Source organism: Camelus bactrianus, chromosome 13 (genome assembly GCF_048773025.1).
Source record: "Camelus bactrianus isolate YW-2024 breed Bactrian camel chromosome 13, ASM4877302v1, whole genome shotgun sequence".
NCBI classification, from domain to species: domain Eukaryota; kingdom Metazoa; phylum Chordata; class Mammalia; order Artiodactyla; family Camelidae; genus Camelus; species Camelus bactrianus.
Window position 1 is genome coordinate 60621549 of NC_133551.1, and position 23781 is coordinate 60645329.

At 57.8% G+C, this 23781-nt stretch overlaps 2 protein-coding genes across 7 annotated transcripts; one reads left to right on the top strand and one right to left on the bottom strand.

The window, feature by feature from the left end:
* The first annotated feature begins 1185 nt into the window (after positions 1 to 1185).
* Positions 1186 to 12980, top strand: MAP3K6 (mitogen-activated protein kinase kinase kinase 6). Of its 3 annotated transcripts, none has more exons than XM_074377067.1 (29): positions 1186 to 1938; positions 3263 to 3402; positions 3490 to 3513; positions 3790 to 3980; positions 4095 to 4263; positions 4629 to 4762; positions 5178 to 5348; positions 5438 to 5550; positions 5965 to 6124; positions 6328 to 6490; positions 6567 to 6686; positions 6795 to 6844; positions 6929 to 7024; positions 7161 to 7248; positions 7328 to 7461; positions 7857 to 7984; positions 8219 to 8355; positions 8681 to 8786; positions 9281 to 9438; positions 9542 to 9734; positions 9842 to 9980; positions 10264 to 10423; positions 10563 to 10739; positions 11001 to 11106; positions 11369 to 11534; positions 11621 to 11733; positions 11828 to 11901; positions 12181 to 12257; positions 12484 to 12980. In XM_074377067.1, the coding sequence occupies exons 1-29, from the start codon at positions 1596 to 1598 to the stop codon at positions 12560 to 12562; spliced, it is 3909 nt and encodes a 1302-aa protein (XP_074233168.1). In that variant the 5' UTR covers positions 1186 to 1595; the 3' UTR covers positions 12563 to 12980. The 3 variants fall into 3 exon arrangements, with proteins under 3 accessions (XP_074233168.1, XP_074233169.1, XP_074233170.1); XM_074377068.1 differs by having other exon boundaries at positions 1187 to 1938; positions 4656 to 4762; XM_074377069.1 differs by lacking the exon at positions 1186 to 1938 and adding an exon at positions 2020 to 2041.
* SYTL1 (synaptotagmin like 1) lies at positions 12942 to 21648 on the bottom strand. 4 transcript variants are annotated; one of them, XM_074377070.1, is made up of 15 exons: positions 21491 to 21648; positions 19115 to 19343; positions 17995 to 18143; positions 17700 to 17772; positions 17572 to 17617; positions 17036 to 17108; positions 16682 to 16785; positions 16414 to 16527; positions 16008 to 16174; positions 15640 to 15736; positions 15158 to 15316; positions 14770 to 14848; positions 14550 to 14649; positions 13381 to 13586; positions 12942 to 13174 (listed from the first exon to the last, which is right to left on the bottom strand). In XM_074377070.1, the coding sequence occupies exons 2-15, from the start codon at positions 19303 to 19305 to the stop codon at positions 13035 to 13037; spliced, it is 1698 nt and encodes a 565-aa protein (XP_074233171.1). In that variant the 5' UTR covers positions 19306 to 19343; positions 21491 to 21648; the 3' UTR covers positions 12942 to 13034. The 4 variants fall into 4 exon arrangements, with proteins under 4 accessions (XP_074233171.1, XP_074233174.1, XP_074233173.1 ...); XM_074377073.1 differs by lacking the exon at positions 21491 to 21648 and adding an exon at positions 20325 to 20475; XM_074377072.1 differs by lacking the exon at positions 21491 to 21648 and adding an exon at positions 20210 to 20230.
* Between the last annotated feature and the right edge of the window lie 2133 nt (positions 21649 to 23781).

Consider the following 23781-nt stretch of genomic DNA (forward strand, 5'->3'; position numbering starts at 1 on the left):
TAAATAAAATAAAAAAGAGATATTAAAAAATAAAATTTTTTAAAAAGGTAGTGAGGCTTTCGTCTCTAGAGGTGTGCAAGCTGAGGACACCAGAGAAGCATTTAGCGAAGGACTTGGAAGGATTAAAGCATCCACTGACAGTACTCTTGGGCCCTATGTGTCCTACCAGTAGATAGTTTTGTGGTGGGAATTGCACAGCTATCTCACTCTCTTTGTTGCTCCTGCCTGTCCCTTATAAGTTGTCAGTTTTCCAGGCTCTGTTGTAAGTCAAGTTCTCATTCTCTGCTACTTCTTGCCTGTCCCATTAGGGGCTGATGGGAACTCACAGTCAAACCAAGGAAGGTACATTTTTCTTCCATTGGGCAACAAGACAGTGAAACGGCAGTTACTGAACGAGTATTTATTAAGCAGTTAGTTAATTTGCCAGAGTCACATTCTAGAAAGTGGCAGAGCAATAAATGGGTAAGAATCTGATCTCTGCAGTCTGACAAGTAGTCCTGGGCTTGCATCCTGCTCTGTTATGCAGCTGAGTGATCTTGGACAAGTTACTCAATCTCTCTAAGTTCCCAGTTCCTGATTTCAGAGTCCACTGAGGTTTACACCAGGCTGCTGCCTCACTAATTCACACTAGGTTAGGGATTCTTGGGGACTGGAGCTGGGAAGCTGCTGTACCCAAGAGCTGGAGTTCCTGGGATTCTCCTTCAGGTAGGTAAAGAAACATCTACATGGGGACTCTTCTCCCGTCCTATGGTCATGTTCTGGGTGGAGGTCAAAGGTCACCAGGGCTCCATAGCCGACTGGATTCTGGGGAAAACAGCCTCCTGGCAAAAGGGTGCAGGGTTCAGATGCAGAGTCCCATGCTCCTTGCAGGCCAAGAAGCAGACTTCTTCCATTCCAATTCCTCCCTGCCTGCACAACAGGGCCCTGGAGAACAGGCACTCTACACCATGTTCTACACACCCTGACGTCTCTGGAGATTCATTTGTTCAACAGAGAGGGCCTGCAATTCGCACTTCTGCTTTAGCCCTGGCCTGGGCACACATCCTATAAGCGCCTGCTGTGAGCAATCCATAATGGTTGCCGTGTACAGGGGCACAGGCTGTTCCGGAAGCAGCCTGCCTCAGAGATTCTGGCGGGAGAGGAGGGAGGGAAGAGGCCGAGTCCCAGGCCGCTAGGGAGCGGTGCTGCCCCAAGGCCGAGGGTGGAGCTTTCCCGGTCGGCCGGGAAAGGGCTGGGCCCGGCCTACATGTGAGGGCAGGAGACAGCAGCGGCCGGCGCTGGTGGGCACAGACGGACGGATTCCCAGGATCCCCCTATGTGACTCCAAGAGGCGGATCCCTGGATGCCCTAGATTCCCGGGACCTTCAATTTCAGATCCTCAGGACCTTGTAAATCGGAGCCTGGATTTCGTCCTGGACACCAAATTCCTGGTACGGGACCTTCGGCTGTACTCCGGATCTCCGGAACTTAAGATCCCGTAGGAGATTACCGATCCCGACCCGATTCCCGATCCTAAGATCCCTGGATCTGTCGCCTCTGGCTCCTGTCCCTCCACGGGTGCCCAAAGCCGGGCGCCCGCGCCAGAGCGCCCCCGCATGGCGGGGCCGTGCCCGCAGTCCGGAGCCCTGGAGCGCGCCGGCAGCTGTTGGCAGGATCCGCTGGCCGAGGCGCTGAGCCGGGGCCGGCCGCTCGCTGCATCCCCCGGCCGGGGCTGCGCGCGAAGCCGGCCGCTCAGCGTGGTCTACGTGCTGACCCGGGAGCCCCAGCCCGGGGTGGAGCCCGAGCCGGGAGCCGAAGCAGAGCCGCTGCCCCTGCGCTGCCTGCGTGAGGCCTGCGCGCAACTACCCGGACCGCGGCCGCGGCCTCAGCTGTGCAGCCTGCCTTTTGGGACCCTAGCGCTGGGAGACACCGCGGCTCTGGATTCCTTCTACAACGCGGGTGAGCATGTTTGGGGGCGGGGCAGGGGCGGGGCTTAGGGGGCGGGGGGGGCTGGGGAGGGCCCGAAGGGGGCGTGTCTCGGCAACTCCTGGGAGACCCCGAGGTGGGTGCCCGGGCTATGGGACCATAATGTGAGCTAAAGACGAGGGGCTCGAGGCGCGGCTGTGATAAAAGGGAAGTTTAGGGGATCTGGAGCGCGACCAGGCTTGGGCAGGGATTTAGCGGATCCAGGCCCGGCTCGGGATTCAGGGTTGGAGCTTAAGCTCTCGAGTCGGCACCGTGCCTAGGGAGCGAGGCTAGGACTGGGGAGAGGCTGGGAACGGGACAGGGTGTGGTATATCAGGAGTGGAGTTTGAAGAACTCAGTCTCAGGATGATCTCGCGCGGAGCTCATGAGGGAGGATCCTGGGAGTTGGAACTTGGACTAGGGAATGGCGCCGCACTTGCGGGGCTGTAGTTCAGGGTTCCTAGCATACTGCTTCCGAAGATTAGGCTAAAGAGGCAGAAAGAGAAACAGAGGGACCCAACTGCGCTGGATTCTAAGCGAGGGAGCTTAAGTTATGAGGCTCCCATAGTTCCGAGAGAATGCGTGGAGCTGGGTGGGACCGGAGGCTGAGTCGGACGGTCAGGTACTGGGGCCAGAAGGCGGCTATTCCGAGCGGGTCACCCCGCCCTCCCACCAACCCGGATGCCCCGCCCCCGATATTTATTTTTTTCATCCAGGAGCCCAATAAACGTATTTGCATAAAATCTCAGCCCAAAAAATGAAGGCTGATTCGACCTTGAGGACACAAACACACACACACAGTCATAGACTCACAAATCGCATATATGTTGACTCACATAGGCTGTCACAGACACTATCACACAGATACAGACACACACACAGGCACAGCATTGTACACACATGGCATGTGTGTATACACGTGTATACGCACAGCACACTGCTGGTGCCAGCCCCTTTCAAGAGACTTGGGTTGAGCATCCAGAGAAGAGGACATCTGCACAACTCCTGCCTCTTGAATAGCTTGGAACAGGCTGTGGGCTGGTGCACAGCCTCTCCTTCTCCATGTCCAGTGTCCCCAGGCTCTAAACAGTGGGGTGTGAATGGTAGTCAGGTGAGTTCCCCTCCTCTTCTTGCAATACCACAGATGTAATTTCTGTATAAGAGCCAGAGGGACTCTAAAAGGGGAAACTGAGGCCCAGAGCAAAACTGGACCCTGATGGAGTCACATGGGAAGGCAGGCTGAGCCAGGATGGGTCCCCAGGCTCCTTCTCCCCCTGCTGGGCTTCAGGGCTCAGAGCCTCCTGCCGTGTGCCCTCAGATGTGGTGGTGCTGGAGGTGAGCAGCTCCCTGGCACAGCCCTCCCTCTTCTACCACCTGGGCGTGCGAGAGAGCTTCAGCATGACCAACAACGTGCTCCTCTGCTCCCAGGCAGACCTCCCTGACCTGCAGGCCCTGAGGGTAGGTGGCCGGGGGCTGGTAGTGGTGGGCCAAGGGCTGGGGCGGCCTTAACCAGAATACCAGTATCTGAATGTCTGTCCCCTGCAGGAGGACATTTTCCAGAAGAACTCGGTGAGCAGAATCCATCCCTCACTCCAGTGTGTCCTTTGACCTCCATTATGACCTCTGACCTCCACTACATTTCCTGGCCTCGTCTGTCCCCTCTGCCCTCCCTAATGCCCCCTGACATCCATAAGACCCTTTGTTCCCTATTGCTTCCCTTTATGAAGTGTGCCCCTTCCCTGCTATTCCAGTCCCTACTGGTGCTGACCACTGACCCCCTCACTGCCCCTTTCTAACCTAGTACTGATCTCTGACCTCTACTGATGCCTGCCTCCCTCCCACCAGGATTGCATTGGCAGCTACACGCTGATCCCCTATGTGGTTACAGCCACCGGTCGGGTGCTGTGTGGTGATGCAGGCCTCCTGAGGGGCCTGGCTGATGGACTAGTACCAGCTGGGGTGGGCACTGAGGCCCTGCTCACACCCCTGGTGGGCCGGCTTGCCCGCCTGCTGGAGGCCACGCCCACGGACTCTTGGTAATGGGGCCCCATATAAGGTGCACCAGGAGGAGGCTGGTGAGGGTACAGGGGGCTGGGGCTGAGAAACAGGCCCTGCCATTCTCTCTCTCCCTCCCCTGTTATGTGCATTAGTGGCTATTTCCGGGAGACCATTCGGCAGGACATCCGGCTGGCTAGGGAGCGGTTCAGCGGACAGCAGCTGCGGCAGGAGCTGGCTCGCCTGCAGCGGAGACTGGACAGTGTGGAGCTGCTGACCCCCGACATCATCATGAACCTGCTGCTCTCCTACCGTGATGTGCAGGTGTGTGGTGCTCAGAGAGGCTGGCAGTCGGGACAGTGGATTCAGTGTCAGACAAATGGGATTTCAGCTCCTGGCTGTACCACTGGCTCACTGGTGATTCTGAGCAAATAATCTGACATCTCTGAGCCTCGGTTTCCTTGTTTATATTCGGGGATGATCATGTCACTGTCTCCCAGGGTATTTGGGAGATTGGGGCACACAGCATGTTCTCTATGTAAGGTGTGGTTTCTACACTACATACTGGGCCTGAGGGAAGTGTGCAGAGGATGGTGCGTGGGAAAATGGGGTGTCAGGGGTGGGAAGGGGCCCCAGATCAGGATTTTCCTCAGGGTCTTGGGCCAATCGGACTCACCAGAGGCCATCAGGCCACTGTGTGCTCTTCCCTCATGCAGGACTACTCGGCCATCATTGAGCTGGTGGAGACACTGCAGGCCTTGCCCACCTGTGATGTGGCCGAGCAGCACAACGTCTGCTTCCACTACACATTTGCCCTCAACCGGTGGGTGGCAGAGCACGGCGCAGGTCATAGCCACATGCGGACATGGGTCTCTGCTGTGTGAGGTCATTGCCATCTGGGACCACTGCTGTACAGGGAATTTGCTGACCAGGGTCACATTGATGTCAAATGGTCCCTATCTTTCTGTTCCTGCTGCCTAGGGTGGGGTGGGGTAGTGGTACTGCCCTTGGAGGGGTCACAGCTTTCCACTGCTCCTCAGAGTCACTGCAGCTAGGAACCACTTCCATCTGGGGTCACTACCTCTAGGAAGGTCAGTGCTGACCAGAGTCACTGCTCTTCTGGGTTCATGACTGTCAGACCCTTGGAAGGGTCCCTGCTGTTCAGGGTCTGGGGGTTCCTGGACAGAGTAGGGCAGGGCCATCAGGCAGGTCCCCAGCCTATCTTCCCCTTCCCCTAGGAGGAACAGGCCTGGGGACCGTGAGAAGGCACTGGCCGTGCTACTGCCACTGGTACAGTTTGAGGGCTTGGTGGCACCTGACCTGTACTGCATGTGTGGCCGTGTCTACAAGGACATGTTCTTCAGCTCTGGCTTCCAGGATGCTGAGTACCGTGAGCAGGCATATCACTGGTAAGGGGCCCACATGGGTTGTGCTAATGAGATGAGGGATGGGGCTGTGGGCATCAGTCCAGCCCTGTGTCCCCCAACCCTCACCCCAGGTATCGCAAGGCTTTTGATGTAGAGCCCAGCCTCCACTCGGGCATCAATGCAGCTGTGCTCCTCATTGCTGCCGGCCAGCGCTTTGAGGACTCCAAGGAGCTCAGGCTTATAGGTGAGCCACAATCCTGCACCCCTAACCCCCAACCCACGGGGGCTCAGAGGGGCCTTGGGAGAGGGCAGGGAGAGAGGACATTGGGTTGGAGCTGGGTCTGACCCTATCCATCCCCTTTTGGACCTGTTCTGCCTGAACCCACACCCAGGTCCTCATACCTGTCCAGTCCAGGGCCCTCATGAGCCATTGAGCCCACAACTGAGCCCACACCTCTGTTCCTTACACACTGAATTCCACATACACTTGTTTCCTAACCCTCACCTGTGCTTGAACTCCTACTCCCACCTGAGATCTGGCCATACCTAAGTTTTCACCCATTTCTATGTTCCTGCGCACATGAATTTTGTGGTCTACACCTGGGCTTTGCCCAAACTTGCAACAACATCCACTATGACCCAGGCTCCTCTCTCTCAGGCATGAAGCTGGGCTGTCTGCTGGCCCGAAAAGGCTGTGTGGAGAAGATGCAGTATTACTGGGATGTAGGCTTCTACCTGGGAGCTCAAATCCTTGCCAATGACCTCACCCAGGTGGCACTGGCTGCAGAGCAGCTGTACAAGCTCAATGCCCCGATATGGTAGGTGGCCCCTTCTGCAGTCTTAGCCTGGCCTAGGCTGTCAGCTTCTACACCCATGTCCACTGGCATCTAGCCTGAGCCTGTTCCAGACCAGCACCCATGACACCCAATGCCCACATTCTGGCTGCATCCAAGCCAGTCTACTCTCCCTGGCAGTGCTAGCTGGTGCCTGGGCTGAGCTGAGGATAAAGCTGTGTCTGCAGGTACCTGGTGTCCGTGATGGAAACCTTCCTGCTGTACCAGCACTTCAGACCCACGCTAGAGCCACCTGGAGAAACCCCACACTGTGCACACTTCTGGCTCCACTTCTTGCTACAGTCCTGCCAGCCACTCAAGACCACTTGTCCCCAAGGAGACCAGTGCTTGGTGAGGCCCGTAGGGCATGGGACCTGGGAGAGGGGCAGGCTGCTTCTGACCAACCCCTCTCCTCCATCATCTGCAGGTGCTGGTCCTAGAGATGAACAAGGTGCTTCTGCCAGCCAGGCTGGAGGTTCAGGGTACAAACCCCGTGAACGCAGTGACCCTGAGCCTGCTGGAGCCCAATTCACAGGTGAAGTTGCCGGTGAGTTGCCCCTACTGACATCTATGACCTTTTCTCTTGAACATTTCCCCCATCCCCAGACTCCTCTCCTTGTCCCCAGCACCCCCTCGGACCCCTTTCTTCTCACAGGACGTTCCATCCAGCTGGACCTTCCCAGTTGTCTCCATCAGTGGTGTCAGGTGAGCAGCAAGACCTGGGGAGGTCCGGGCTGGGTGGCAGTGCTGGGCAGCCCCGACTTCACTGGGGTTCTTCATCCCTCCCAGCGTCTCCAAGCAGGATGAGCGCTGCTGCTTCCTCTACGCACTTCCCCCGGCCCAGGACGTCCAGCTGTGCTTCCCCAGCGGAGGGCACTGCCAGTGGTGCGCGCAGTCCCTCGGGTCGGGGTGCTCTGAGGGCCGGGATGCCGGGGTATTGAGGGAAAGGAAAGAACATGTTCCCTAGTTGCTCTCGGCTAAGAGTTGCCTCAACCACTAATCTGACCTTCTCCGCCCTCAGGTTCTGTGGCCTGATCCAGGCCTTGGTTACGAATCCGGACTCCACGGCGCCCGCGGAGGAGGCAGAGAGCGTGGGGGAGGTGCTGGAGGTGAGCAAGGGGGGTGCAGCTCCAGGAAGGGAAAGGGCAGAGCGCCCTGCTGAATCCCCTATCTCATCCGCCCCCGCAGTTTGATTATGAGTACACGGAGTCGGGAGAGCGGCTGGTGCTGGGCAAGGGCACGTACGGGGTGGTGTACGCGGGCCGCGATCGGCACACGCGGGTACGCATCGCCATCAAGGAGATCCCGGAGCGGGACAGCAGGTTTGGTGCCCAAGGTCGCGCGGGCGGGGCTCAGGGTTCTCGAGGGACCAGGTGGGCGGGGTCAAATGGGCGGGACCACGAGTTAAGAGTGTCCTGTGCGCGGGACTGTAGGCAAGGGCGACGCGGATGCCCAAGTGCCTCCGGGGTCGACCCGAGTGCAGGGGGTCATAGAAGCGAGAGTTCAAGCCCAGTGGGCCCAGGACTGTGCGCAGAACCGCAGGGACCAGGCGGGCGGGCTACCATCTGGAGAGGCCTGTGGGCTGGGTGATAAGGTGCGGAAGGTCTGGGAGCTTGTGGGCGGGGTAGATCCTGGGGGTTTGGCCTTGTGGGGGGCTGGAGTTGAGAAAGTATCTCTGCCTCCGTCTGACCTGTTCCTCTCCCCACCCCACCCCCAGGTTCTCTCAGCCACTGCATGAGGAGATCGCTCTGCACAAACGCCTGCGCCACAAGAACATCGTGCGCTATCTGGGCTCAGCCAGTCAGGGCGGCTACCTCAAGATCTTCATGGAGGAAGTGCCTGGAGGTACCTGCCTTGCGTGGGATGGGAATGGAACTGGAGTTGTGGGGCATGGGGGTGGAGCCCCCTTTGGGAGAATGAACCCTAGCTTGTGTGGGTGGTGTAGCCCACAATTAGCTGACACCTGGAGGTTGGGTAATGGCGTCTAGGCCATAGCATTAGTATGCCTGGGCCTTGAGCAGAGAGCCGTCGGCTGGAGTAGGTGGGTGCCAACAATGACCTTGAACTACATCTGCCCAGGCAGTTTGTCCTCCTTGCTGCGTTCAGTGTGGGGACCTCTGCAGGACAACGAAAGCACTATCAGTTTCTACACCCGCCAGATCCTGCAGGGACTCAGCTACCTGCACGACAACCGTATTGTGCATAGAGACATCAAGGTCAGCCTGTAGCTGGCCCACTCTAGCTTGCTGGGGTGGGGGAGGACAGGAGGGGGAGGGAGAGATACAGCCCCAGACAGAGGCTGGCAGTTTAGACTAAGTGGGCAGACTCTTTGCAAAGGGTGGGAAATTCATCAGGGAGGTTCCCTAGAGAAGGGGAGATGTTTAGATCCGAAGCCAGCTCCCAGAGGGGCAGTAGTGGGATGGCAGGGGGAGGAGACTGTTAGAGGCAGTGTCAGGCTGGGGTTCCCAGGAGATGAGATCTCAGGATAGGGTCCAGGAGCCCAGTTTGATGTCCGCTGATCACAATGTCCACTCTCCTCAGGGGGACAATGTGCTGATCAACACCTTCAGTGGGCTGCTCAAGATTTCTGACTTTGGCACCTCCAAGCGGCTAGCAGGCATCACACCCTGCACTGAGACCTTCACAGGTAACAGGGTGTAGGGTGGTGAGTGGGGTTGCTGACATGGGACAGAGAACTCTTGGGGTGCTCCAGGGAGTGGTGTTTCTCCTGGGCATGGAGTTAGAGTCCTAATGAGGAGGGTGGTGTGGAATCCAGGGCAGGTGATTGAGCCAGGGGTGAGGTGATAGACTCCAGAACTGCAGCTTAGATAGCTGATGATGTTGAGTTTAGTGCCTGAAATGGAGCCCAGAAGTGTTGATGTGAGTCAGAGTTCAGAGTGGTTGATGCAGCCCAGGACAGATGGCGGCACCTACTCTGGGTGATGGAGCCCAGGAATGAGATGGAGCCTAAAATGAATGAGGAAACTCAGGATAGATGCTTAATGACCAGGGGTGGTAGCAGAAACTGTTTTGGATGATAGAGTTCAGGGTGGGAGCAGGTGACTGGAGGATGAGAGAGGCCCTGCCACTCCAACAGTGACAAAGCCTAGATGAGCATTATTGCTACTGCTCCTGTCCTAGGGACCCTACAGTATATGGCCCCAGAAATCATTGATCAGGGCCCACGAGGGTATGGGAAGGCGGCGGACATCTGGTCACTGGGCTGCACTGTAATCGAGATGGCCACAGGTCGCCCACCATTCCATGAGCTAGGGAGCCCACAGGCTGCCATGTTTCAGGTGAGAACCCTTAGGACCTGGCTCATGAGGTGGAGTGGGGACAGTCTGGGCCCTGAACACCTCTAAACTTGTCCCTTGTTTCCCCTCCCTGCCCCCCTCCCAGGTGGGCATGTACAAGGTGCATCCACCAATGCCCAGTTCTCTGTCAGCCGAGGCTCAAGCCTTCCTCCTCCAAACTTTTGAGCCAGACCCCCGCCTCCGAGCCAGTGCTCAAGCTCTGCTGGGGGACCCCTTCCTGCAGCCTGGGAAGCGGAGCCGCAGCCCCAGCTCCCCGCGACATGCTCTAAGGCCCTCAGGTACAAAGTGGGTGGAGGGAGTGAGCACACTGGGGTGAGGGCAGGGGAGCTGTAGTGGTGAAAATACTACATGAAGGCCCAGGCTGACAGCCTTCTCCCTCCCTCAGATGCCCCTTCAGCCAGCCCCACTCCTTCAGCTGACTCAGCCTCTCAGTCCCAGACGTTCCCTCGCCCTCAAGCACCCTCTCAGCATCCTCCCAGTCCCCCCAAGCGCTGCCTCAGTTATGGGGACACCAGCCACCTCCGGTGAGCACCCAGGGGCTCGGGCTGGGTTCATTTCATCTGGTTTTGTCTCGGTGTACTCCCTCCAGGGGACCTGGGCACTTTGACTACATGCAAGGATGACGTTTGGTGCCCCCCTCCCAAATGCTCTTCCTTGTATTTATCATGCCCTCTCAACACTGGGTTATTCTCTCTTATCCTTGTGAGGTGGGCATCAAAATAAAAGCCAGGATTCAAACTCGGGGGGTGGAGATGGCTGGACAGGGTTGCTGCCTGCCCTCCATCGTCTGCTCTTTACTGCACTCAGGGTGCCCGAGGAGTCTGCGGTCGAGGAGCCCGCGTCCCCTGAGGAGAGTTCAGGAGTGAGCCTTCTGAACCAAGAGAGCAAGCGCCGGGCCATGCTGGCCACGGTGCTGGAGCAGGAGCTGCCGGCGCTGGCGGAGAATCTGAGTCTGGAGCAGGAACAGGTGGGCGGCTCGCCCCAGCGCCCCCTGCTGGTCAAGCACCGACAGGACTCCTGCCGATGGCCTCCAGCCCACCTTTCCAACAGCATCTCTCTTGGCTCAGGTGGGTATATCTGCTGATGACCCTTCTCTTCCTTCTCAGGGTCCCCGTCTGGAGAGGAATTATGTGGAACAGCTACTGCGCTGCCTCGGGGCACACATCCACACTCCCAACCGCCGGCAGCTGGCCCAGGAGCTGCGGGCGCTGCAAGAGCAGCTTCAAGCCCAGGGCTTTGGGCCTGAGCTTCTGCAAGGACCACTCTTCGCCTTCCCGGATGCGGTGAGGGCGTTTTCTCACAGTTAGGGCTACTCAATAAGAGGCAGTGAACTCCCAGTGCTTGAGAATATGTAAGGACTTGATGTTGCATGATTCCATGTCTTCCCTATGAAGATAGAGCCATCGGAAAAGGGACATCTGCCCGGCCCTAACTTCCCAGCCCCTCTTTCCACTCCGGGTCTGCCCACCCCACTTGCCTCCGACAGAAGCCCTACCTCTATTTGAAGCTCAGCAGCCTCAGCTGCATTCTTTCTCCCACTCCAGGTGAAGCAGATCCTCCGCAGGCGCCAGATTCGCCCACACTGGATGTTCGTGCTGGACTCCCTGCTCAGTCGGGCTGTACGGACAGCCCTGGCTGTGCTGGCCCCAGGTAGGTGGAGGAGTGGAGCCTGCCTGCCTGCCCGAGAGCTAGGCTGTGTTCCTTGGGGGATGGTGAACACAAATAGGGGTGGACAGTGGGAGCCTAGCTTGACTCAGTGCCAAGGGAGATGGGGTTGGCATGTGACCAAATGGATATCTCCTAAACTGATACTGCCTGGCCCATTCCCAGAGCCCCACGCCCTCTGCCAATGTCTGGGGGTCCTAAATGGGTGTTCTCGCCCTGCCTGAGCTCACCCCACTTGGATTGGCAGAGGCGGAGAAGGAGGCAGTCCCACTGAGGTCCGAGGAGTCCAGTAAAGAAGAGGAGTCCCAGCCGAAGCAGCAAGAGACCCCAGACCAGCAGAGCCCTGGGGAACCCAAGCAGGACACCCCACCTCTGATGGTGCAGCTGGGCCTCTTGCGAGCAGAGACCGACAGGTACAGCTCCTGGGACTCACCCACAGCCTCTGAATGAGCTTCACTCCTTCTCCCCCTGCATTCTACTGCCTTCCGCCTTCCAACAGGCTTCGAGATGTCCTGGCTGAGAAGGAACGGAAGTGCCAGGCCCTGGTGCAACAAGCCCTACAGCGGGTCAGTGGGGAGGCCAGGACCTGTGCTCTGACCTCAGAGCCCCCAGGTGAGTGGGACCTGGCTGGAGAATGCTAATGGTGGGTTGAGGCAGCTTCTGACAAAGGCACCCTGGGGTTCACCACCTGACTTCTCCTTGACAGCTGCTCTCACAGTGGACCAGGGCCTGGTACAGTGGCTACAAGAACTGAAGGTGGATTCAGGCACCATCCAGATGGTGAGGGGGAGAATGCTGGCTATACCTGACCCCCCACCAACCAAGACTTCATCTCTGCCCATCTTTGAGCTGTTCTCACTTTCTCCCCTCTGACACAGAGCATCTCAGTACTGAATAAGCACTTACTATACCCCAGCCATTGTACAGATGAGAAAACTGAGGCCCAGAAAGGAGTGTGATCTGCCTTAGCATGTTGGTAGTAGAACAGAGCTAGTTCCTGAGTCTCTGGACCCATCTTTCTCTGATTTTACCTCTCCCTGTTTCTATGTACACAACCAGCTACTGAACCACAGCTTCACCCTCCATGCGCTACTGACCTGTGCCACTAGAGATGACCTCATCTACACACGCATCAGGTATGTCTTAGGCCCTCCAGGGATAACCTACACATATGGTCTCATGCTGGCCAGATCCTGACACCTTCCCCTACCCCTAGTTACAGGCCTGCCTGGGTTCCTCTCTGGAAACTACAGGGATACCAGGGTCCCTTGGGGATAGAGGGGTCATTAGGCAGACAGTGGGTACCAGAGAGAGCCCAGGGCCTTCTTCTGGCTGAGTCACATTGAGCCTGGTACCCCTCAGGGGAGGGATGGTATGCCGCATCTGGAGAGCCATCTTGGCACAGCGAGCAAGATCCACGCCAGTTCCCCCTAGCCCCTAGGAGGCTGAATGAGGACATCAGAGACAAGAGGCCAGACCCAAGGATGGATGAATGGAGAAAACACAAGAGGTTTCTGATATACCTGCCCCAGGACCCAGGGGCAACTGGAAGAGGCCAGGTGGGTGGGAGGCTGGGTAGTGCCCAGGCCTAACCTTAGTCGGAAGAACCAACAACAGAGACACCCCAAGCTCACTGAGTACCACCAGGCAAGACTATGAAACAGAACACTTTGGTACCCCTGGACCTTGGCAATTTCTGAAGTATGGGGAGGGGTCTTGGAATTAGTTCCTTAGGGTCTTTATGTCTGAGTCTAAAATTCCTTCATCTGGCACCCTTCACTTCCCTGGCTCTTTCCTGCCCCCAAGCAGACATCAGCCCCTTGTTTCTTAGAACAGAATTTATTGACTTTAGCCACGGGCAGGCTCTGAGATGGGGGTCCAGAAAGAGGGGTGTTGTAGGGCTTGTAGGGCAGCTATGTCCTGGGGGCCAGGTTGGTTCTGAGGGGCAGAAGGCCGTCCACCCACTCACATGGCCGCTCCAGGAGGGTCTCCCATAGCTGCTTCTCCTCAGATGTGGAGTCCATCCAGGGCACCTGGAGCCCATAGCTGCTGCCTAGATGTGGGCAGGCAGGGGTGGAAGGCAAGGTCACTCTGGCCACCCCCGGTCCCAGGGAACACCTGCCTGGTCCAGATTGTGCACTATCACCCCCAGTTCTCAGTGGACACCAAAGATTAGGAAAGGGCAGAGAAGTGCCCAAGGCCAAGAGTTAAGCCCCTGCCTCCTAGTGTCATCTTCCCCCAGGGATCTGCCCCACTCACCGGTGCCCAGGCTGAGGCGTATGCCCCCCAGCTGGTGACTGGCCAGGGCCCCATGGTCCCAGAGGGAGAGCTCAGCACAGGCCTGGCGCAGGTCAGCAGGCCCGAAGCCATCGTAAACCATGGTGTGATTGAATACGGGGCTGAGGTTGCGTCGCACAACCCTTGTCCGCTGGCGGCTGGCCCGGCTGTCATCAGGCAGCACTGAGCTGTGGGGGAGGTGGGCTGGCATCAAGTGGCCACCCTCTCACACTCCCCAGAACCAACCAGTAACCAACCAACCAATGAGTCCTACCCATAGGCCCTCACAATGTCCATGTCCTCTGGCTCCTGTCTGAGAACTGGCCTCAAACCCTTGCTACCCTGGGACATTTGTACCAGCCTCCTCTTAGATCTCCTGCCTTTGAAAGTTACAGCTCCTATTCACAGGGCCCCAGAGTGAAGTCTCTGATATGCAATTCTGCTATTCCTTAGCTTAATAACTTCGTGGCCCCCCAGAAGTAGTTTTCAAACTTCTTAAAGCCTTGGAGCCCCTTCTGTAAGACAAAATATTGCTCAGAAATACAAAACCTAAAAGAAAAACAATGTCTCTGGTTGAATCAGGGCTGGGGACTCAGAATCTCATCAGCCTACCTCCATTTAACTCTGAGGGTGGGGCCGCACCTGAAGGCACCCCTTGAGTTCCCTGGAAGCTTACTTTGAAAACTACGGGGTGGGGGGTATAATTCAGCGGTAGAGTGTGTGGTATGCATGAGGTCCTGGGTTCAATCCCCAGTACCTCCAACAAAATAAATAAGTAAATAAATAAACCTATTTACCTCCCCCCCAAAACAAAAACAAACAAACAACAAAGAAAACCACTGAACTGCAAGTTCAGCGCCAAGCCCCACAGCCTGGCCTTCCAGGTCTTCCATTGAAGGGCCCCTGAGACCTCCCAGGTCTCAGCCTCAGCTCTCCAACAACTCCTCTAGGTGCCAGTCACTGAAATGCAGCTCTACAAAGTCGTCCTCAACTCTCCTGACTCAAGGCCTTTGCTCAGGCTGTCCCCAGACAAAGCTCAGGCTGTCCTCAGATTGCAGAATCAAAGTGGGTGACTAGAAGGAATCTGTTGGAGGCAGTGAGCTCCACTTTAGGAGAAAGGCAGGCAAAGGGGAGGTCCCGATGCTCCTCACCATTGGATGTAAGTATCCAGGGATCCTGAGCGCAGAGGCACGAGGTCCTGAGCTTCCTTCACCCAGAAGTGCAGCTCCCCAGTCGGGGGTAGTCCTGCGCCTGCGGAGAGGCTCGGCTGAGGTCCAGCCCCACGGACAGAGTTCCCCCTACCCTTGTGGGACAGGGATTCCCTGCCTCCCAGGGCCGGTTCAGCTTGGCTTCTCGCGGATGGTCACTCACCCTCGGAACCGGCGGGGACGTACTTGAGAGACAGAGAAAGCAACCCGCGGCTGGGAAGGTAGTCGGGAGAGGGCGAGACCTGCGGGAGGTGGGCTCGTCAAGGGGGCGAGGACAGGGTCCTAGGGAAAGGGGCCATAGAGGGAGGAGTCTCCAAACACCCACCGGCCCTGCCTATCCCCGCGGGGGTCTGTCGGGGCAGTTCCCGAGAGAACCGCCTGGGGAATCTGAGCACCCCCACAGAACCTGCCGTCCGGGCCCAGAGCTTCCCATGGGGCCGTAAGGTTTCGAGGCTGAAGGAGGCTTTGCAGAAGACAGGCTGAGAGGGAAAGCCCAGTGTAGTAAAGTCAGTTTTGTGCCGCGGGTACCCCCATGCGGGTCAGCTGCTCACCCGGGGCCGCAGGGGGAGCCAGGTGGGCTCGGAGTCCCAGTCCCACGTGTCCAGAGGCACTTCGACTTCGCCCAGGAAAATGTTGCGACCCAGGCTTTCGCGGTGCCACACCGACAGATTCAGCACGCGGTCCTGGAGCTCGGCCTGCGGGACAGAGTACTGGGGACAGGAGGGGCGCCTTAATGGAGCAGCGTCGATGGCCCTGGCTTCCAGTGCTGCGGGAGTGTTAGCTGGGGCTTCTCCTACCACACTCCTCTCAGGAAGGGATCCTGGGGAGCCCCAGAGGACATTAATGAGGTCTGGACTAGCGCCATGCCCATCTCTAGACTGATAACGCTGGAGAGCACGTTTATGCTAGGGCCTCCCTGCCGTTCCGTCCGCAGAAGGCAATGAAGATATCATGCTGTCCCTGCCACCCGTCCCCCTGCAGGAAGAGGTGCCCGGTTCATTAATGGGGGCCCTCTCGGTCGTCGCAGCCTCACCCGGAGAGTCTCGTTGAAGACCGGATTCAGGTTCCGTTTCTTCACCGATGTTTTGCGCTTGCTCTGCTTGTCCGGGAGGAGGTAGCTTTTGACATAGCTGGGGCGGGGGAGGTGAGGATTGGAGGTAAAGGAGGCCCTTCCAGCGCCTACTCCCCTGTCGCGGGGCTTCCCCAGCCACAGGCCGGAACACAGCTTCACGTGCCAGGCTTTGTGCAGCGCTCTATAGGGAGTTATCTCACCCAACCCCCATGCCGCCCAAGAACGTCATTCCCATTTTGAAGATGAGGAAACTGAGGAGGAAAAGCAGTGAGGCTGGGCAGTGAGGGCCGCTCCCTCACGCCCCCGCCTCGCCCGGGTTGGGAACTCACGGGTCCAACCGGCGGCGACGGGCGGTTGCCAGGCCCTGGCACTGGATCACGTGCACGCGCAGCTCGGCGGCTCCCGCCTCGTAGCGCAGCGCAAAGTGCACGGAACCGCGCACCTGCACCGCGCCTGCCTCCGCCTCCCCGGACAGGCTCATTTGGCTGCCGCTCAGCTGCGGGCGGAGGGTGGAGAGGTCAGGGTGGGCTGCGGTAGCTCACGTCGGGGCTGGGGGCGGGGTAGCGCGGAGGGTTCAGATGGGGCGGGCATGGAGGGGTATAACTAGGAAGCTTGCCTGGGGCCTGGAGTGTCTGGTCCGGGAAAAGGGAGGGGGTGATGCAGGGGCTACGGGTCGGGATATGCGGAGGGAGGCATCCCCCACCTCATCTCAGGCCCTCTCCCTCACTCCCTCACCGTGGAGGAGTTGAGGCTGGACATGGAGGAGCTGCTGCTGAGCATGCGGTCGAGTGAAGGGTCGAGCCCCGGGGCCTCCTCCCCATTCTCCTGGATCTCGGACGTCGCCTGGGTCTGGGGAGACGGGGAGTGACGGCGGCGCCCCTTTCCCCCCCACCCCTCCCGCGACCGCTCTCAGTCTCGGAAGGCTCGGCGCCTTGGGTAGCGGCACTCCCCGCCCGAAATCCGGTCCGGGTCTTGAGAGCAGCTGCCGGCCGCTCCCGCCTACCTGGGCTGGAGGGGGCTGCGGCTCCACCTCTCCTCGCGACAGCCGCTCCGGCTCCGGGTCCGCCTCCTCCGCGGCGTAGACGAGAGCGCCCCTTGGGCCAGGGGCTGGGTGGGGCATAAACTGCTCAGCGAGCCCCTTACCCTGCCCGCCCCTGAGCAAATTTTCAGGGACTGGTTTATACCCCCACTCAGGCCCCAGTGCAGCTCTGGGGTTGCCCATGGAAACCACACCTACCCATCCCCAATGCGGGGCGGGGGAGGGGGAGGAGGACGGTGAACATGGGTGGTTGGGGTCACTAAGAGCCACCTCTGATCACTGAAACCTCTTTATGCCAACACACACATTCCCGCTCACCTTCCTGGGCCTGGGGCTGCTCTTCATCTTCTGAAGCCTTTAGGGGGACATATGGTGAGGGGAAATCAGGTCCCTAAAAGAAACAGAGGGTAGAAGTAACAGTAGGGGCTAGTGGTAAAGGGGGTCAAAGGTTATGGAGTCAGAGGTCAGAGGCTCCAGCTGGCTACTCCAGTTTCAGATTTTGCACAGCCCTCAGGGCAGGACTGGCAACCAGCTGCAGAACCAGTCTGGCCTGTACTTCACACCCCTTCACGCTTCAGGGCCTGCCCTGCCTGACTCCCAAGGTCCCACTGGTGGGGGACAGTAGCATCTGAGTCTTGGACCTCTGCCAGCTCAGTCCCCACTCTGCCCCTAATAGCTGGATTCAGAGTTTCCCTTTAAGGCTGGGTCCACACCCCCATTTGACAGGAGAATGATAGAGGCCCAGGCCAGGGTGTCCTGCTTCTCAGGCTGAGCTCTTTCCCCAGCATATCCCACCTTCACTCCAGGGACACTGTAGGTTCACTTATTAGCCTATTCGGTCACTTATTACTCACCTCAGCCTCACTGAGCTTCTCTTGGGTGGCCTCATCTCTGGGGAGACTGGGAGGAGGGAGAGGTGGTTGTCAGGGATGGGCCCCAGATGACTGGTAGGCACCCTCCACTCCCTGCCACACCTCCTCACCTGGGCTCCAGTGCCTCTTCAGCCTCTTTCTCAGCAGCCTCAGCCTCGCCATTGCTGCCCTGAGCCTGGCCTCCTGCACCAGGTGAGAAGTTCTGTGAACCCCTGTTCTCAGGATGCCTGGCCCTTGGAGAGGCCCACTCACCTCCCATATCCCATGGAGGGGTGATGCCCACCCAAGAGTCACACAGTACCAGGGGCAGCTGGAACTGAAACCAGAGTCCCTCTCTCCCTGTCCACATACATCTAGTGCCGTGGGCTGTGCAAGGCCTGCCCCACTCTGGGGATCTCCTCTCACCCCTGGAGCCTTTCTTCCTGCGAATGGAGGCTCGGACAAGGTCAGAACCGAAGTGGACATGGTGGTGCCGCTGGGAGCGTGCTTCCTGGAACCAGTCCCCTGTTAGGGTCTTCAGCTGCCCAGGGTCTGCCAGCGAGGCCCGGAGCTTGCTAGAGGATGGGGAGCGTGTGGCTGTCACCATTCATGCAATCAACATTCTTGCCACCCACTCTGTGCCAGGCCCTGTACCTGGGGCCTGGTATATAACAGCAAATCAAGCTTGATCTCTGTTTTGGAGGAGCTCAGTTTGGTGGGGAGATTGAGTCCAGAATAAATAGGTACAATATAGTGAGGTAGGAGCCATGATAAATGTGAGAGGGCCAGCTTTGCCTGTAGGAATCCAGGAGGACTTCCGAGAAGAAGTACCATTTGAGTTGCTTCTTAAAGACAAATTGGTAAAGAAAATGAGTTATAATTCATTAAATGATTGTGAATAATCCTTCTTAATTCTGTGAGATAGGGCTTCTTAGCCCCATTTTACAGATGAGGAGAGTGGTGCCAAGATTACAAGGTAAGAGGTATCTGTCTGTCCCCAAACACTACTCCTAAGTCCCATGCTCCTCTGCCACTGTGCTCTTCCAGGCAGGAAGAACAGTATAGAAGTGAAGGGTGTGTTCAGGGACTGTGGAGTGCCTGGATGGCTGTAGTGGACACTTTGTGTATGTGTGTTGGCGGGTGGGGATAACTGGTGGAAGATGAGATCAGAGAGGCTGGCAGGCACCAACCAAGGAGGCCTTGTGGACCATGCTTAGGAGCCTGCCCCTGACAGGGGATGCTGAGGAGCCACAAGAGGTCTCAGGAGGAGATATGAAGGACCAGCCTGGAGAGCTCCAGCTGCAGCATGACGGGTGGGCTGGAAAGGGTGGGCCTGGAGGCAGGGAGGCTGGCAGAGGAGCTGGTGCAGCCACCCTGGGAGAGGTGATGAGCTGAGCTGGCCAAGGGTAGAGGGGACCAATGGGCAAATATAAGACCTACCCAAGTATCTGACAGGCTCCATGGTGGAAGGGGACATGGTGGGGGGCCACCCAAGCCCCCCAGGGCCTGAGGCCCCTTCCTCCTGGGCTCCCCTGCTCTGCCTCACCTGACTCGTCCCTCCTCCAGCTGGCGCAGGTGGGCATCTCGCTTCAGGACCTCGGCAATGGCCTCCTGTTCCTCCTCTGTCAGGAAGCTGAGGTCCAATAGCCCGTCTGCCTCAGGATCTGACTCACGCTCCATGAAAGGGCCAGCCAGGGCCCAGAGGCCCTCTTGAGATGGGTGGCCCCTCTGGGGCATCAGCTGGGGCAGTGCCCCGGCTGGGCACGTGTGGCTCCCTGGGGGCAGACCAAGGGTCAGGTTAAGCCCTGCATATGTACAGGGCACAGCCTGGGGCCGACTGCCCTTTTCTGCCCAAATATATGGCCAGGTGGTGGGCAGGGTACAAGCCCAGGAAGACTGAGATCAAGGTGGCATGAGATGCACTTGTGGACACACATATAGTGGCCCATGGACATAGTCAGGGCCACTCGCAAAGACGTGTACAGAGACATACATGCACGCACACTGACATATGTAGATAGTTACCCACAGTGAGATGCATACCGGGTCACACATGCACACTGACACCTGTACAAAGAGGCACATGGATGCACATTCCCCTGTACAGGCCCCTATGCAGTCGAAGGCCCAGACCCATATCCAGACCAAGAGATGGACCTAACATATTCTTAAACCTGCACACAGGCGTGTGTACACAAGACAGACAAGGACCCACAGGTGGGTTCACCGGTACAAGAATAAGCCTGGGGACAAAGGCACGTCCCTAGGCATATACAAATCACACAGACTTTCGCACACACACACTACCTCTTCAAACTGGATTGTGGTCTCCTTAAAGGTAGGGACAGGGCCTCACCCCCAAAGCCAGAACTTTGCACAAAACAGATCGCTGGTAAAAGTTTGACAAGTTAAATGCAGAAATCCACCTGCACATACAGGAGGAACACACACCTACAAACACGCAGCCAGGTGCACAGGCGCACACGCATATCTGCTCGCCCCCTGCCCTGGGAATCTCCCAACCTGGGTCTTTCCTCCACCCTTCACCTCCACCCTGCCCCATTTGGCCTTCCTGTCTGAGGCAACCTCCTCCCCAGCCCACAGCCCAACTTCCTCCCCAGGAGGTAACCACTGCACCCACTCCCACTGAGGCCTGCAGCCCAGGGATGCCCCTGCTGCCAGCCCGGCCCTCTTGCTCGGAGACCCTGGGCTCCTCTGCTCTGGCCACATGGGTTCCCCACGCCCCGGCTCGGGACCTGGCTGGGGTCCTGGCGGTGGAGGCTGAGTGCTGCCAAGCAGCTCAGGTACTACGGTGACTCCGGAAGGAAAATATCTGTCCAGCCCTGAGGGGCGTGTGGACGTGGCAAGGGGCGCGTGCCTGGGATGTGGGCAGAGCCATGGCCTGAGCCCACTGGGCGGTCTCTCCTCCTCTCCCTCCCCTCCAGTCCCCTCCCACCTGGGGCACCAGGCAGGGCTGAGATGGGAAGAGGACGCTCAGCAGGCAAGTCCTGGCTTGTGGCCACCGCCCATGCTATGCGCTCCCAGCTGAGTCAGTGAGTCAGCTGAGGGAGCCCTCTCCCCGCTGCTGCCCCATCCTCACCCCAGAGGTGGGTGGGTGTCTCTACCAGGTGTCGTGTGTAGCGCTGTGTGAATGCCTGTGTGCCTGATGTTAACAGTATTTCCTGAACATCTACTGTGTGCTGGTCCTGGGTGTAGCGGACGCACTGTTTGGGGCTCTTCTGTGGTATAGTGGGGAAGCCCATGTGGCTGTCCCTGTGTTACCTCGTGCCACTGTGAGTCTCAGTTCGGCAGGCATGTCTGCGTCCTGTGGGATCTATGTACCCGTATACTTTGTGGGTGTGGATGTTGTATCACTGCATGTGTGTCTGTGTCATGTCACAGTGTGGTGCTGCATGGGTGACTGTTGGCCATGTGGTATGTTCAATGACTTGCTGTGTGGCAGCACTGTGTGGTGTGTGCGCATGTGTGTATCTCCTACACTGTCTGTTGTGTGACTGGGCTGTGTGTTGTGGTGTATGCTCTGGTGTCTCGGGGGCCACCAGGTCTTTATGTGTGACTATGGAGGTGGAGGTCCGCAGAACTGATCCTGTCCTTGTCCTGTAGGTCAACTTGGGCTGCGCTTTGGGGATCTGAGCCCAGGGTCCCCAGCAACACCCCTCTCCCTGCAGTACCCTCTCGTTCCAGGGGCAGAATCCAGTATCTGGTCCCCCCTACTCTGCTTCAACATGATGGGACAGACCCATTGGTTAGTATAAGGGTCTGTCCATCTATCTGGCTGTTCCAGCACTGGACATGCTCCACCTCCCCCACCCCAAAGTCCTAGAGGGTGCTCAGGATACCAGGTGGCTGTCCCTGCCCCTCAGGACACTCGCAGGGGACCCCCAGCCCTAAGGTGTATTACCTGTAGGGGTCCAGTATGGAGGGGACACCTTCGTAGGGTAACCCCGGCTCCCCTGGCAGCTGAGTTTCAGGGACCAGGAGAAGAGCAGTGAGGGATGAAGGCTGACTCAACCGGCAGCCCAGCAGACCTGCTGCCCCACTGAGGAGGAGGAAACACCTTCTCACAGGGCCTGATGCAAAACCGGGCCTGGACTCCTGGCTCCCCAGAGACGTGGCCCAGCCTGTGCTTTCAGCAAACCCAGAGCAGAACTGGCGGGTGGGAGATGACTGGGGCTTGGCCCCAGCTCCCCTGCAGACTTGCTCCGTGACTCCAGTAACCAGAGCTGGCAGCAGTCCCTCAGAGTTTCGGCTGCCCCATCTGCAGAGTAAGTAGCAGCCCCAACCGGCCCACTGAGGAGCTGACAGGAACTTACTTTGAAAGCAAAGTTAGAGAGCTTTCTAAGAACCAGGGTAGTGGAAGGATTGAAGGCTGTCTTCAGATACCCTGAGTAGTTCCTGCTCTACCACTGTGTGACCTTAAGCAGGTCTCTTAACTATTCTGAGCTGCAATTTCCTCCTATGCAAACTGTGGGCTGCAGAGTGCGAAGAGCCTCTAAGGGAAATGAAAGTGCTTGGCGCAAGCTGGCATATAGTAGGTGCCGGTGTCCCCTTGCCAACAGAGTCCATTTTGACCACCACTGCCCCTCCATATCCACCTATACCTCCCAGGAGGTGCTGGCCACAGCAGAGCTGCTCTGTCCCCTCTGCCACTCTGGGCCCCATCTGTTTGAGGAGGCCTGGACTCTTCCAGGGCCAAAGTGAGGCTCTTACAATCTCCTCTGACAGACAGGGTTCTGCTCCCAGATTCTGCCCCATCCTGAGAAGGTTGGGCCCAGATTACATTTGCTTCAGGACCATGAGCCTGAGGCCCCATGAAAGCTTCCCCAAGCTTGAAACCCCTTAAGTCAGCTTCATTCCATCCTGCCTCTCCTGTCCAACCTGCTGCCATGGCTTGAAGGTCAGAGGGCATCTCACAGACCTGCAAGAGAGAAGGTGGGCAAGGTGTGGACTCTGAATGAAACCCACTCCTCCTCCCCCTCATTGGAACCGGGTCCTGAATGCTACCAACACTCTGAGCACCTGAGGGTCCCTCCTCCACCCCTAGCCCAAGGTCCAGGCTTCCCCACTTATTTTTTGCAAGTCAGTCTTATTTTCTGAGCCTTTTTCCTCATTTATTAGATGGGGATAATAATCCCTCCTCAGATCCTTCCCTGAAGTTCAATGAGATCCTTGCCGGTCCTTAATAAATACATATATGCATTTGTATATATAATATTCATTAAGTGTCCACCGGGGGAACATGGGAGTGGTTATTGTGATGCCCACTTCCTCCAGCAGGTCTCCCAGAATGGGAGGAGAGTGGCCAACAGCATCCTCACCCCTCCCCATCATTCTTTCCTGGCTCCTCCCAAGGATGCTTCTCTAACCATCCTCCACCACCCGCCCCCACCTCTCGGCTAGCACCCCTGGAAGGCATCAAACTTCGCTGTTTATTCTTCTGGCTTCTAAATTCCCATCCTTTTTCTCATCGCCTATCCTTTTATCTGCGACTCTTCTGGAATCCGATGTTTCCACCCTCTCCTGCTGTCTTCTGTACTGGAACTCCAATTAATCCTCCCCAACTGAAACTTTCTCCTATTTTCAAGTTTCCACTTCTGTGAACAGCCCCCATGTCCTGGCACCACGCTCCTGATGTTTACTGCCAATCACCGGACTGCCCCCTCTTCCCTCTGAGAGCTTCCCCATCTGTCCCCCATCTCTACTGCCCTCCCACTGCCCGGGTTTCAGTCCCTGCCCAGGATCTTCTGCAAGCCTCCTCTTCCCTGTCTCCTGCTCTCCACACTCAGCAACCCCCCTACCCAGCCCTTTACTGCACAGCTGTCAGAGAGCCCTTTCAACACCCTACTTTTAGCTGTCATTCCTCAGCTTTGGAAGGTGCCAGGGGGAACCCTCTGAGCCTTTAACGAATCTGTTCCAAACCAGCCCAGCTTAGACACTCACTGACAGGTGTCTCCTCACCTCCCAAGACAGTCCACCCTCCTTTGGGCTGCCTAACCCACAGAACCCCTATATGGCTTGGACTGGTCCTTGTCTCCTCCATCCTTACAGCTCTGCCTACAGGCTCTGCTTCCTGTCCCTTCAACACCCTAGTCCATCTGTGCTCCCTGCTTCTGGCTGCAGAATGCCTTCCCCACCTGCTGCCACCCCGCCAGGGGTTCAATGCCTCTGCACTGGCCAGTCTCCAGGTTAAGC

Bases quoted from the DNA above. Each gene is read 5' to 3' on its own strand.
- MAP3K6 (XM_074377067.1), top strand. From the start codon at position 1,596: ATGGCGGGGCCGTGCCCGCAGTCCGGAGCCCTGGAGCGCGCCGGCAGC. The intron at 6,687-6,794 runs GTGAGTTGCCCC...TTCTTCTCACAG, and splicing joins ATTCACAGGTGAAGTTGCCG to GACGTTCCATCCAGCTGGAC. The intron at 10,424-10,562 runs GTGGGCGGCTCG...CTTCCTTCTCAG, and splicing joins TGAGTCTGGAGCAGGAACAG to GGTCCCCGTCTGGAGAGGAA.
- SYTL1 (XM_074377070.1), bottom strand. From the start codon at position 19,305: ATGCCCCAGAGGGGCCACCCATCTCAAGAGGGCCTCTGGGCCCTGGCT. The intron at 17,618-17,699 runs GTGAGGAGGTGT...CCCTCCTCCCAG, and splicing joins GAAGAGGCACTGGAGCCCAG to TCTCCCCAGAGATGAGGCCA. The intron at 14,650-14,769 runs GTGAGTGACCAT...GCCTCTCCGCAG, and splicing joins CGTCCCCGCCGGTTCCGAGG to GCGCAGGACTACCCCCGACT.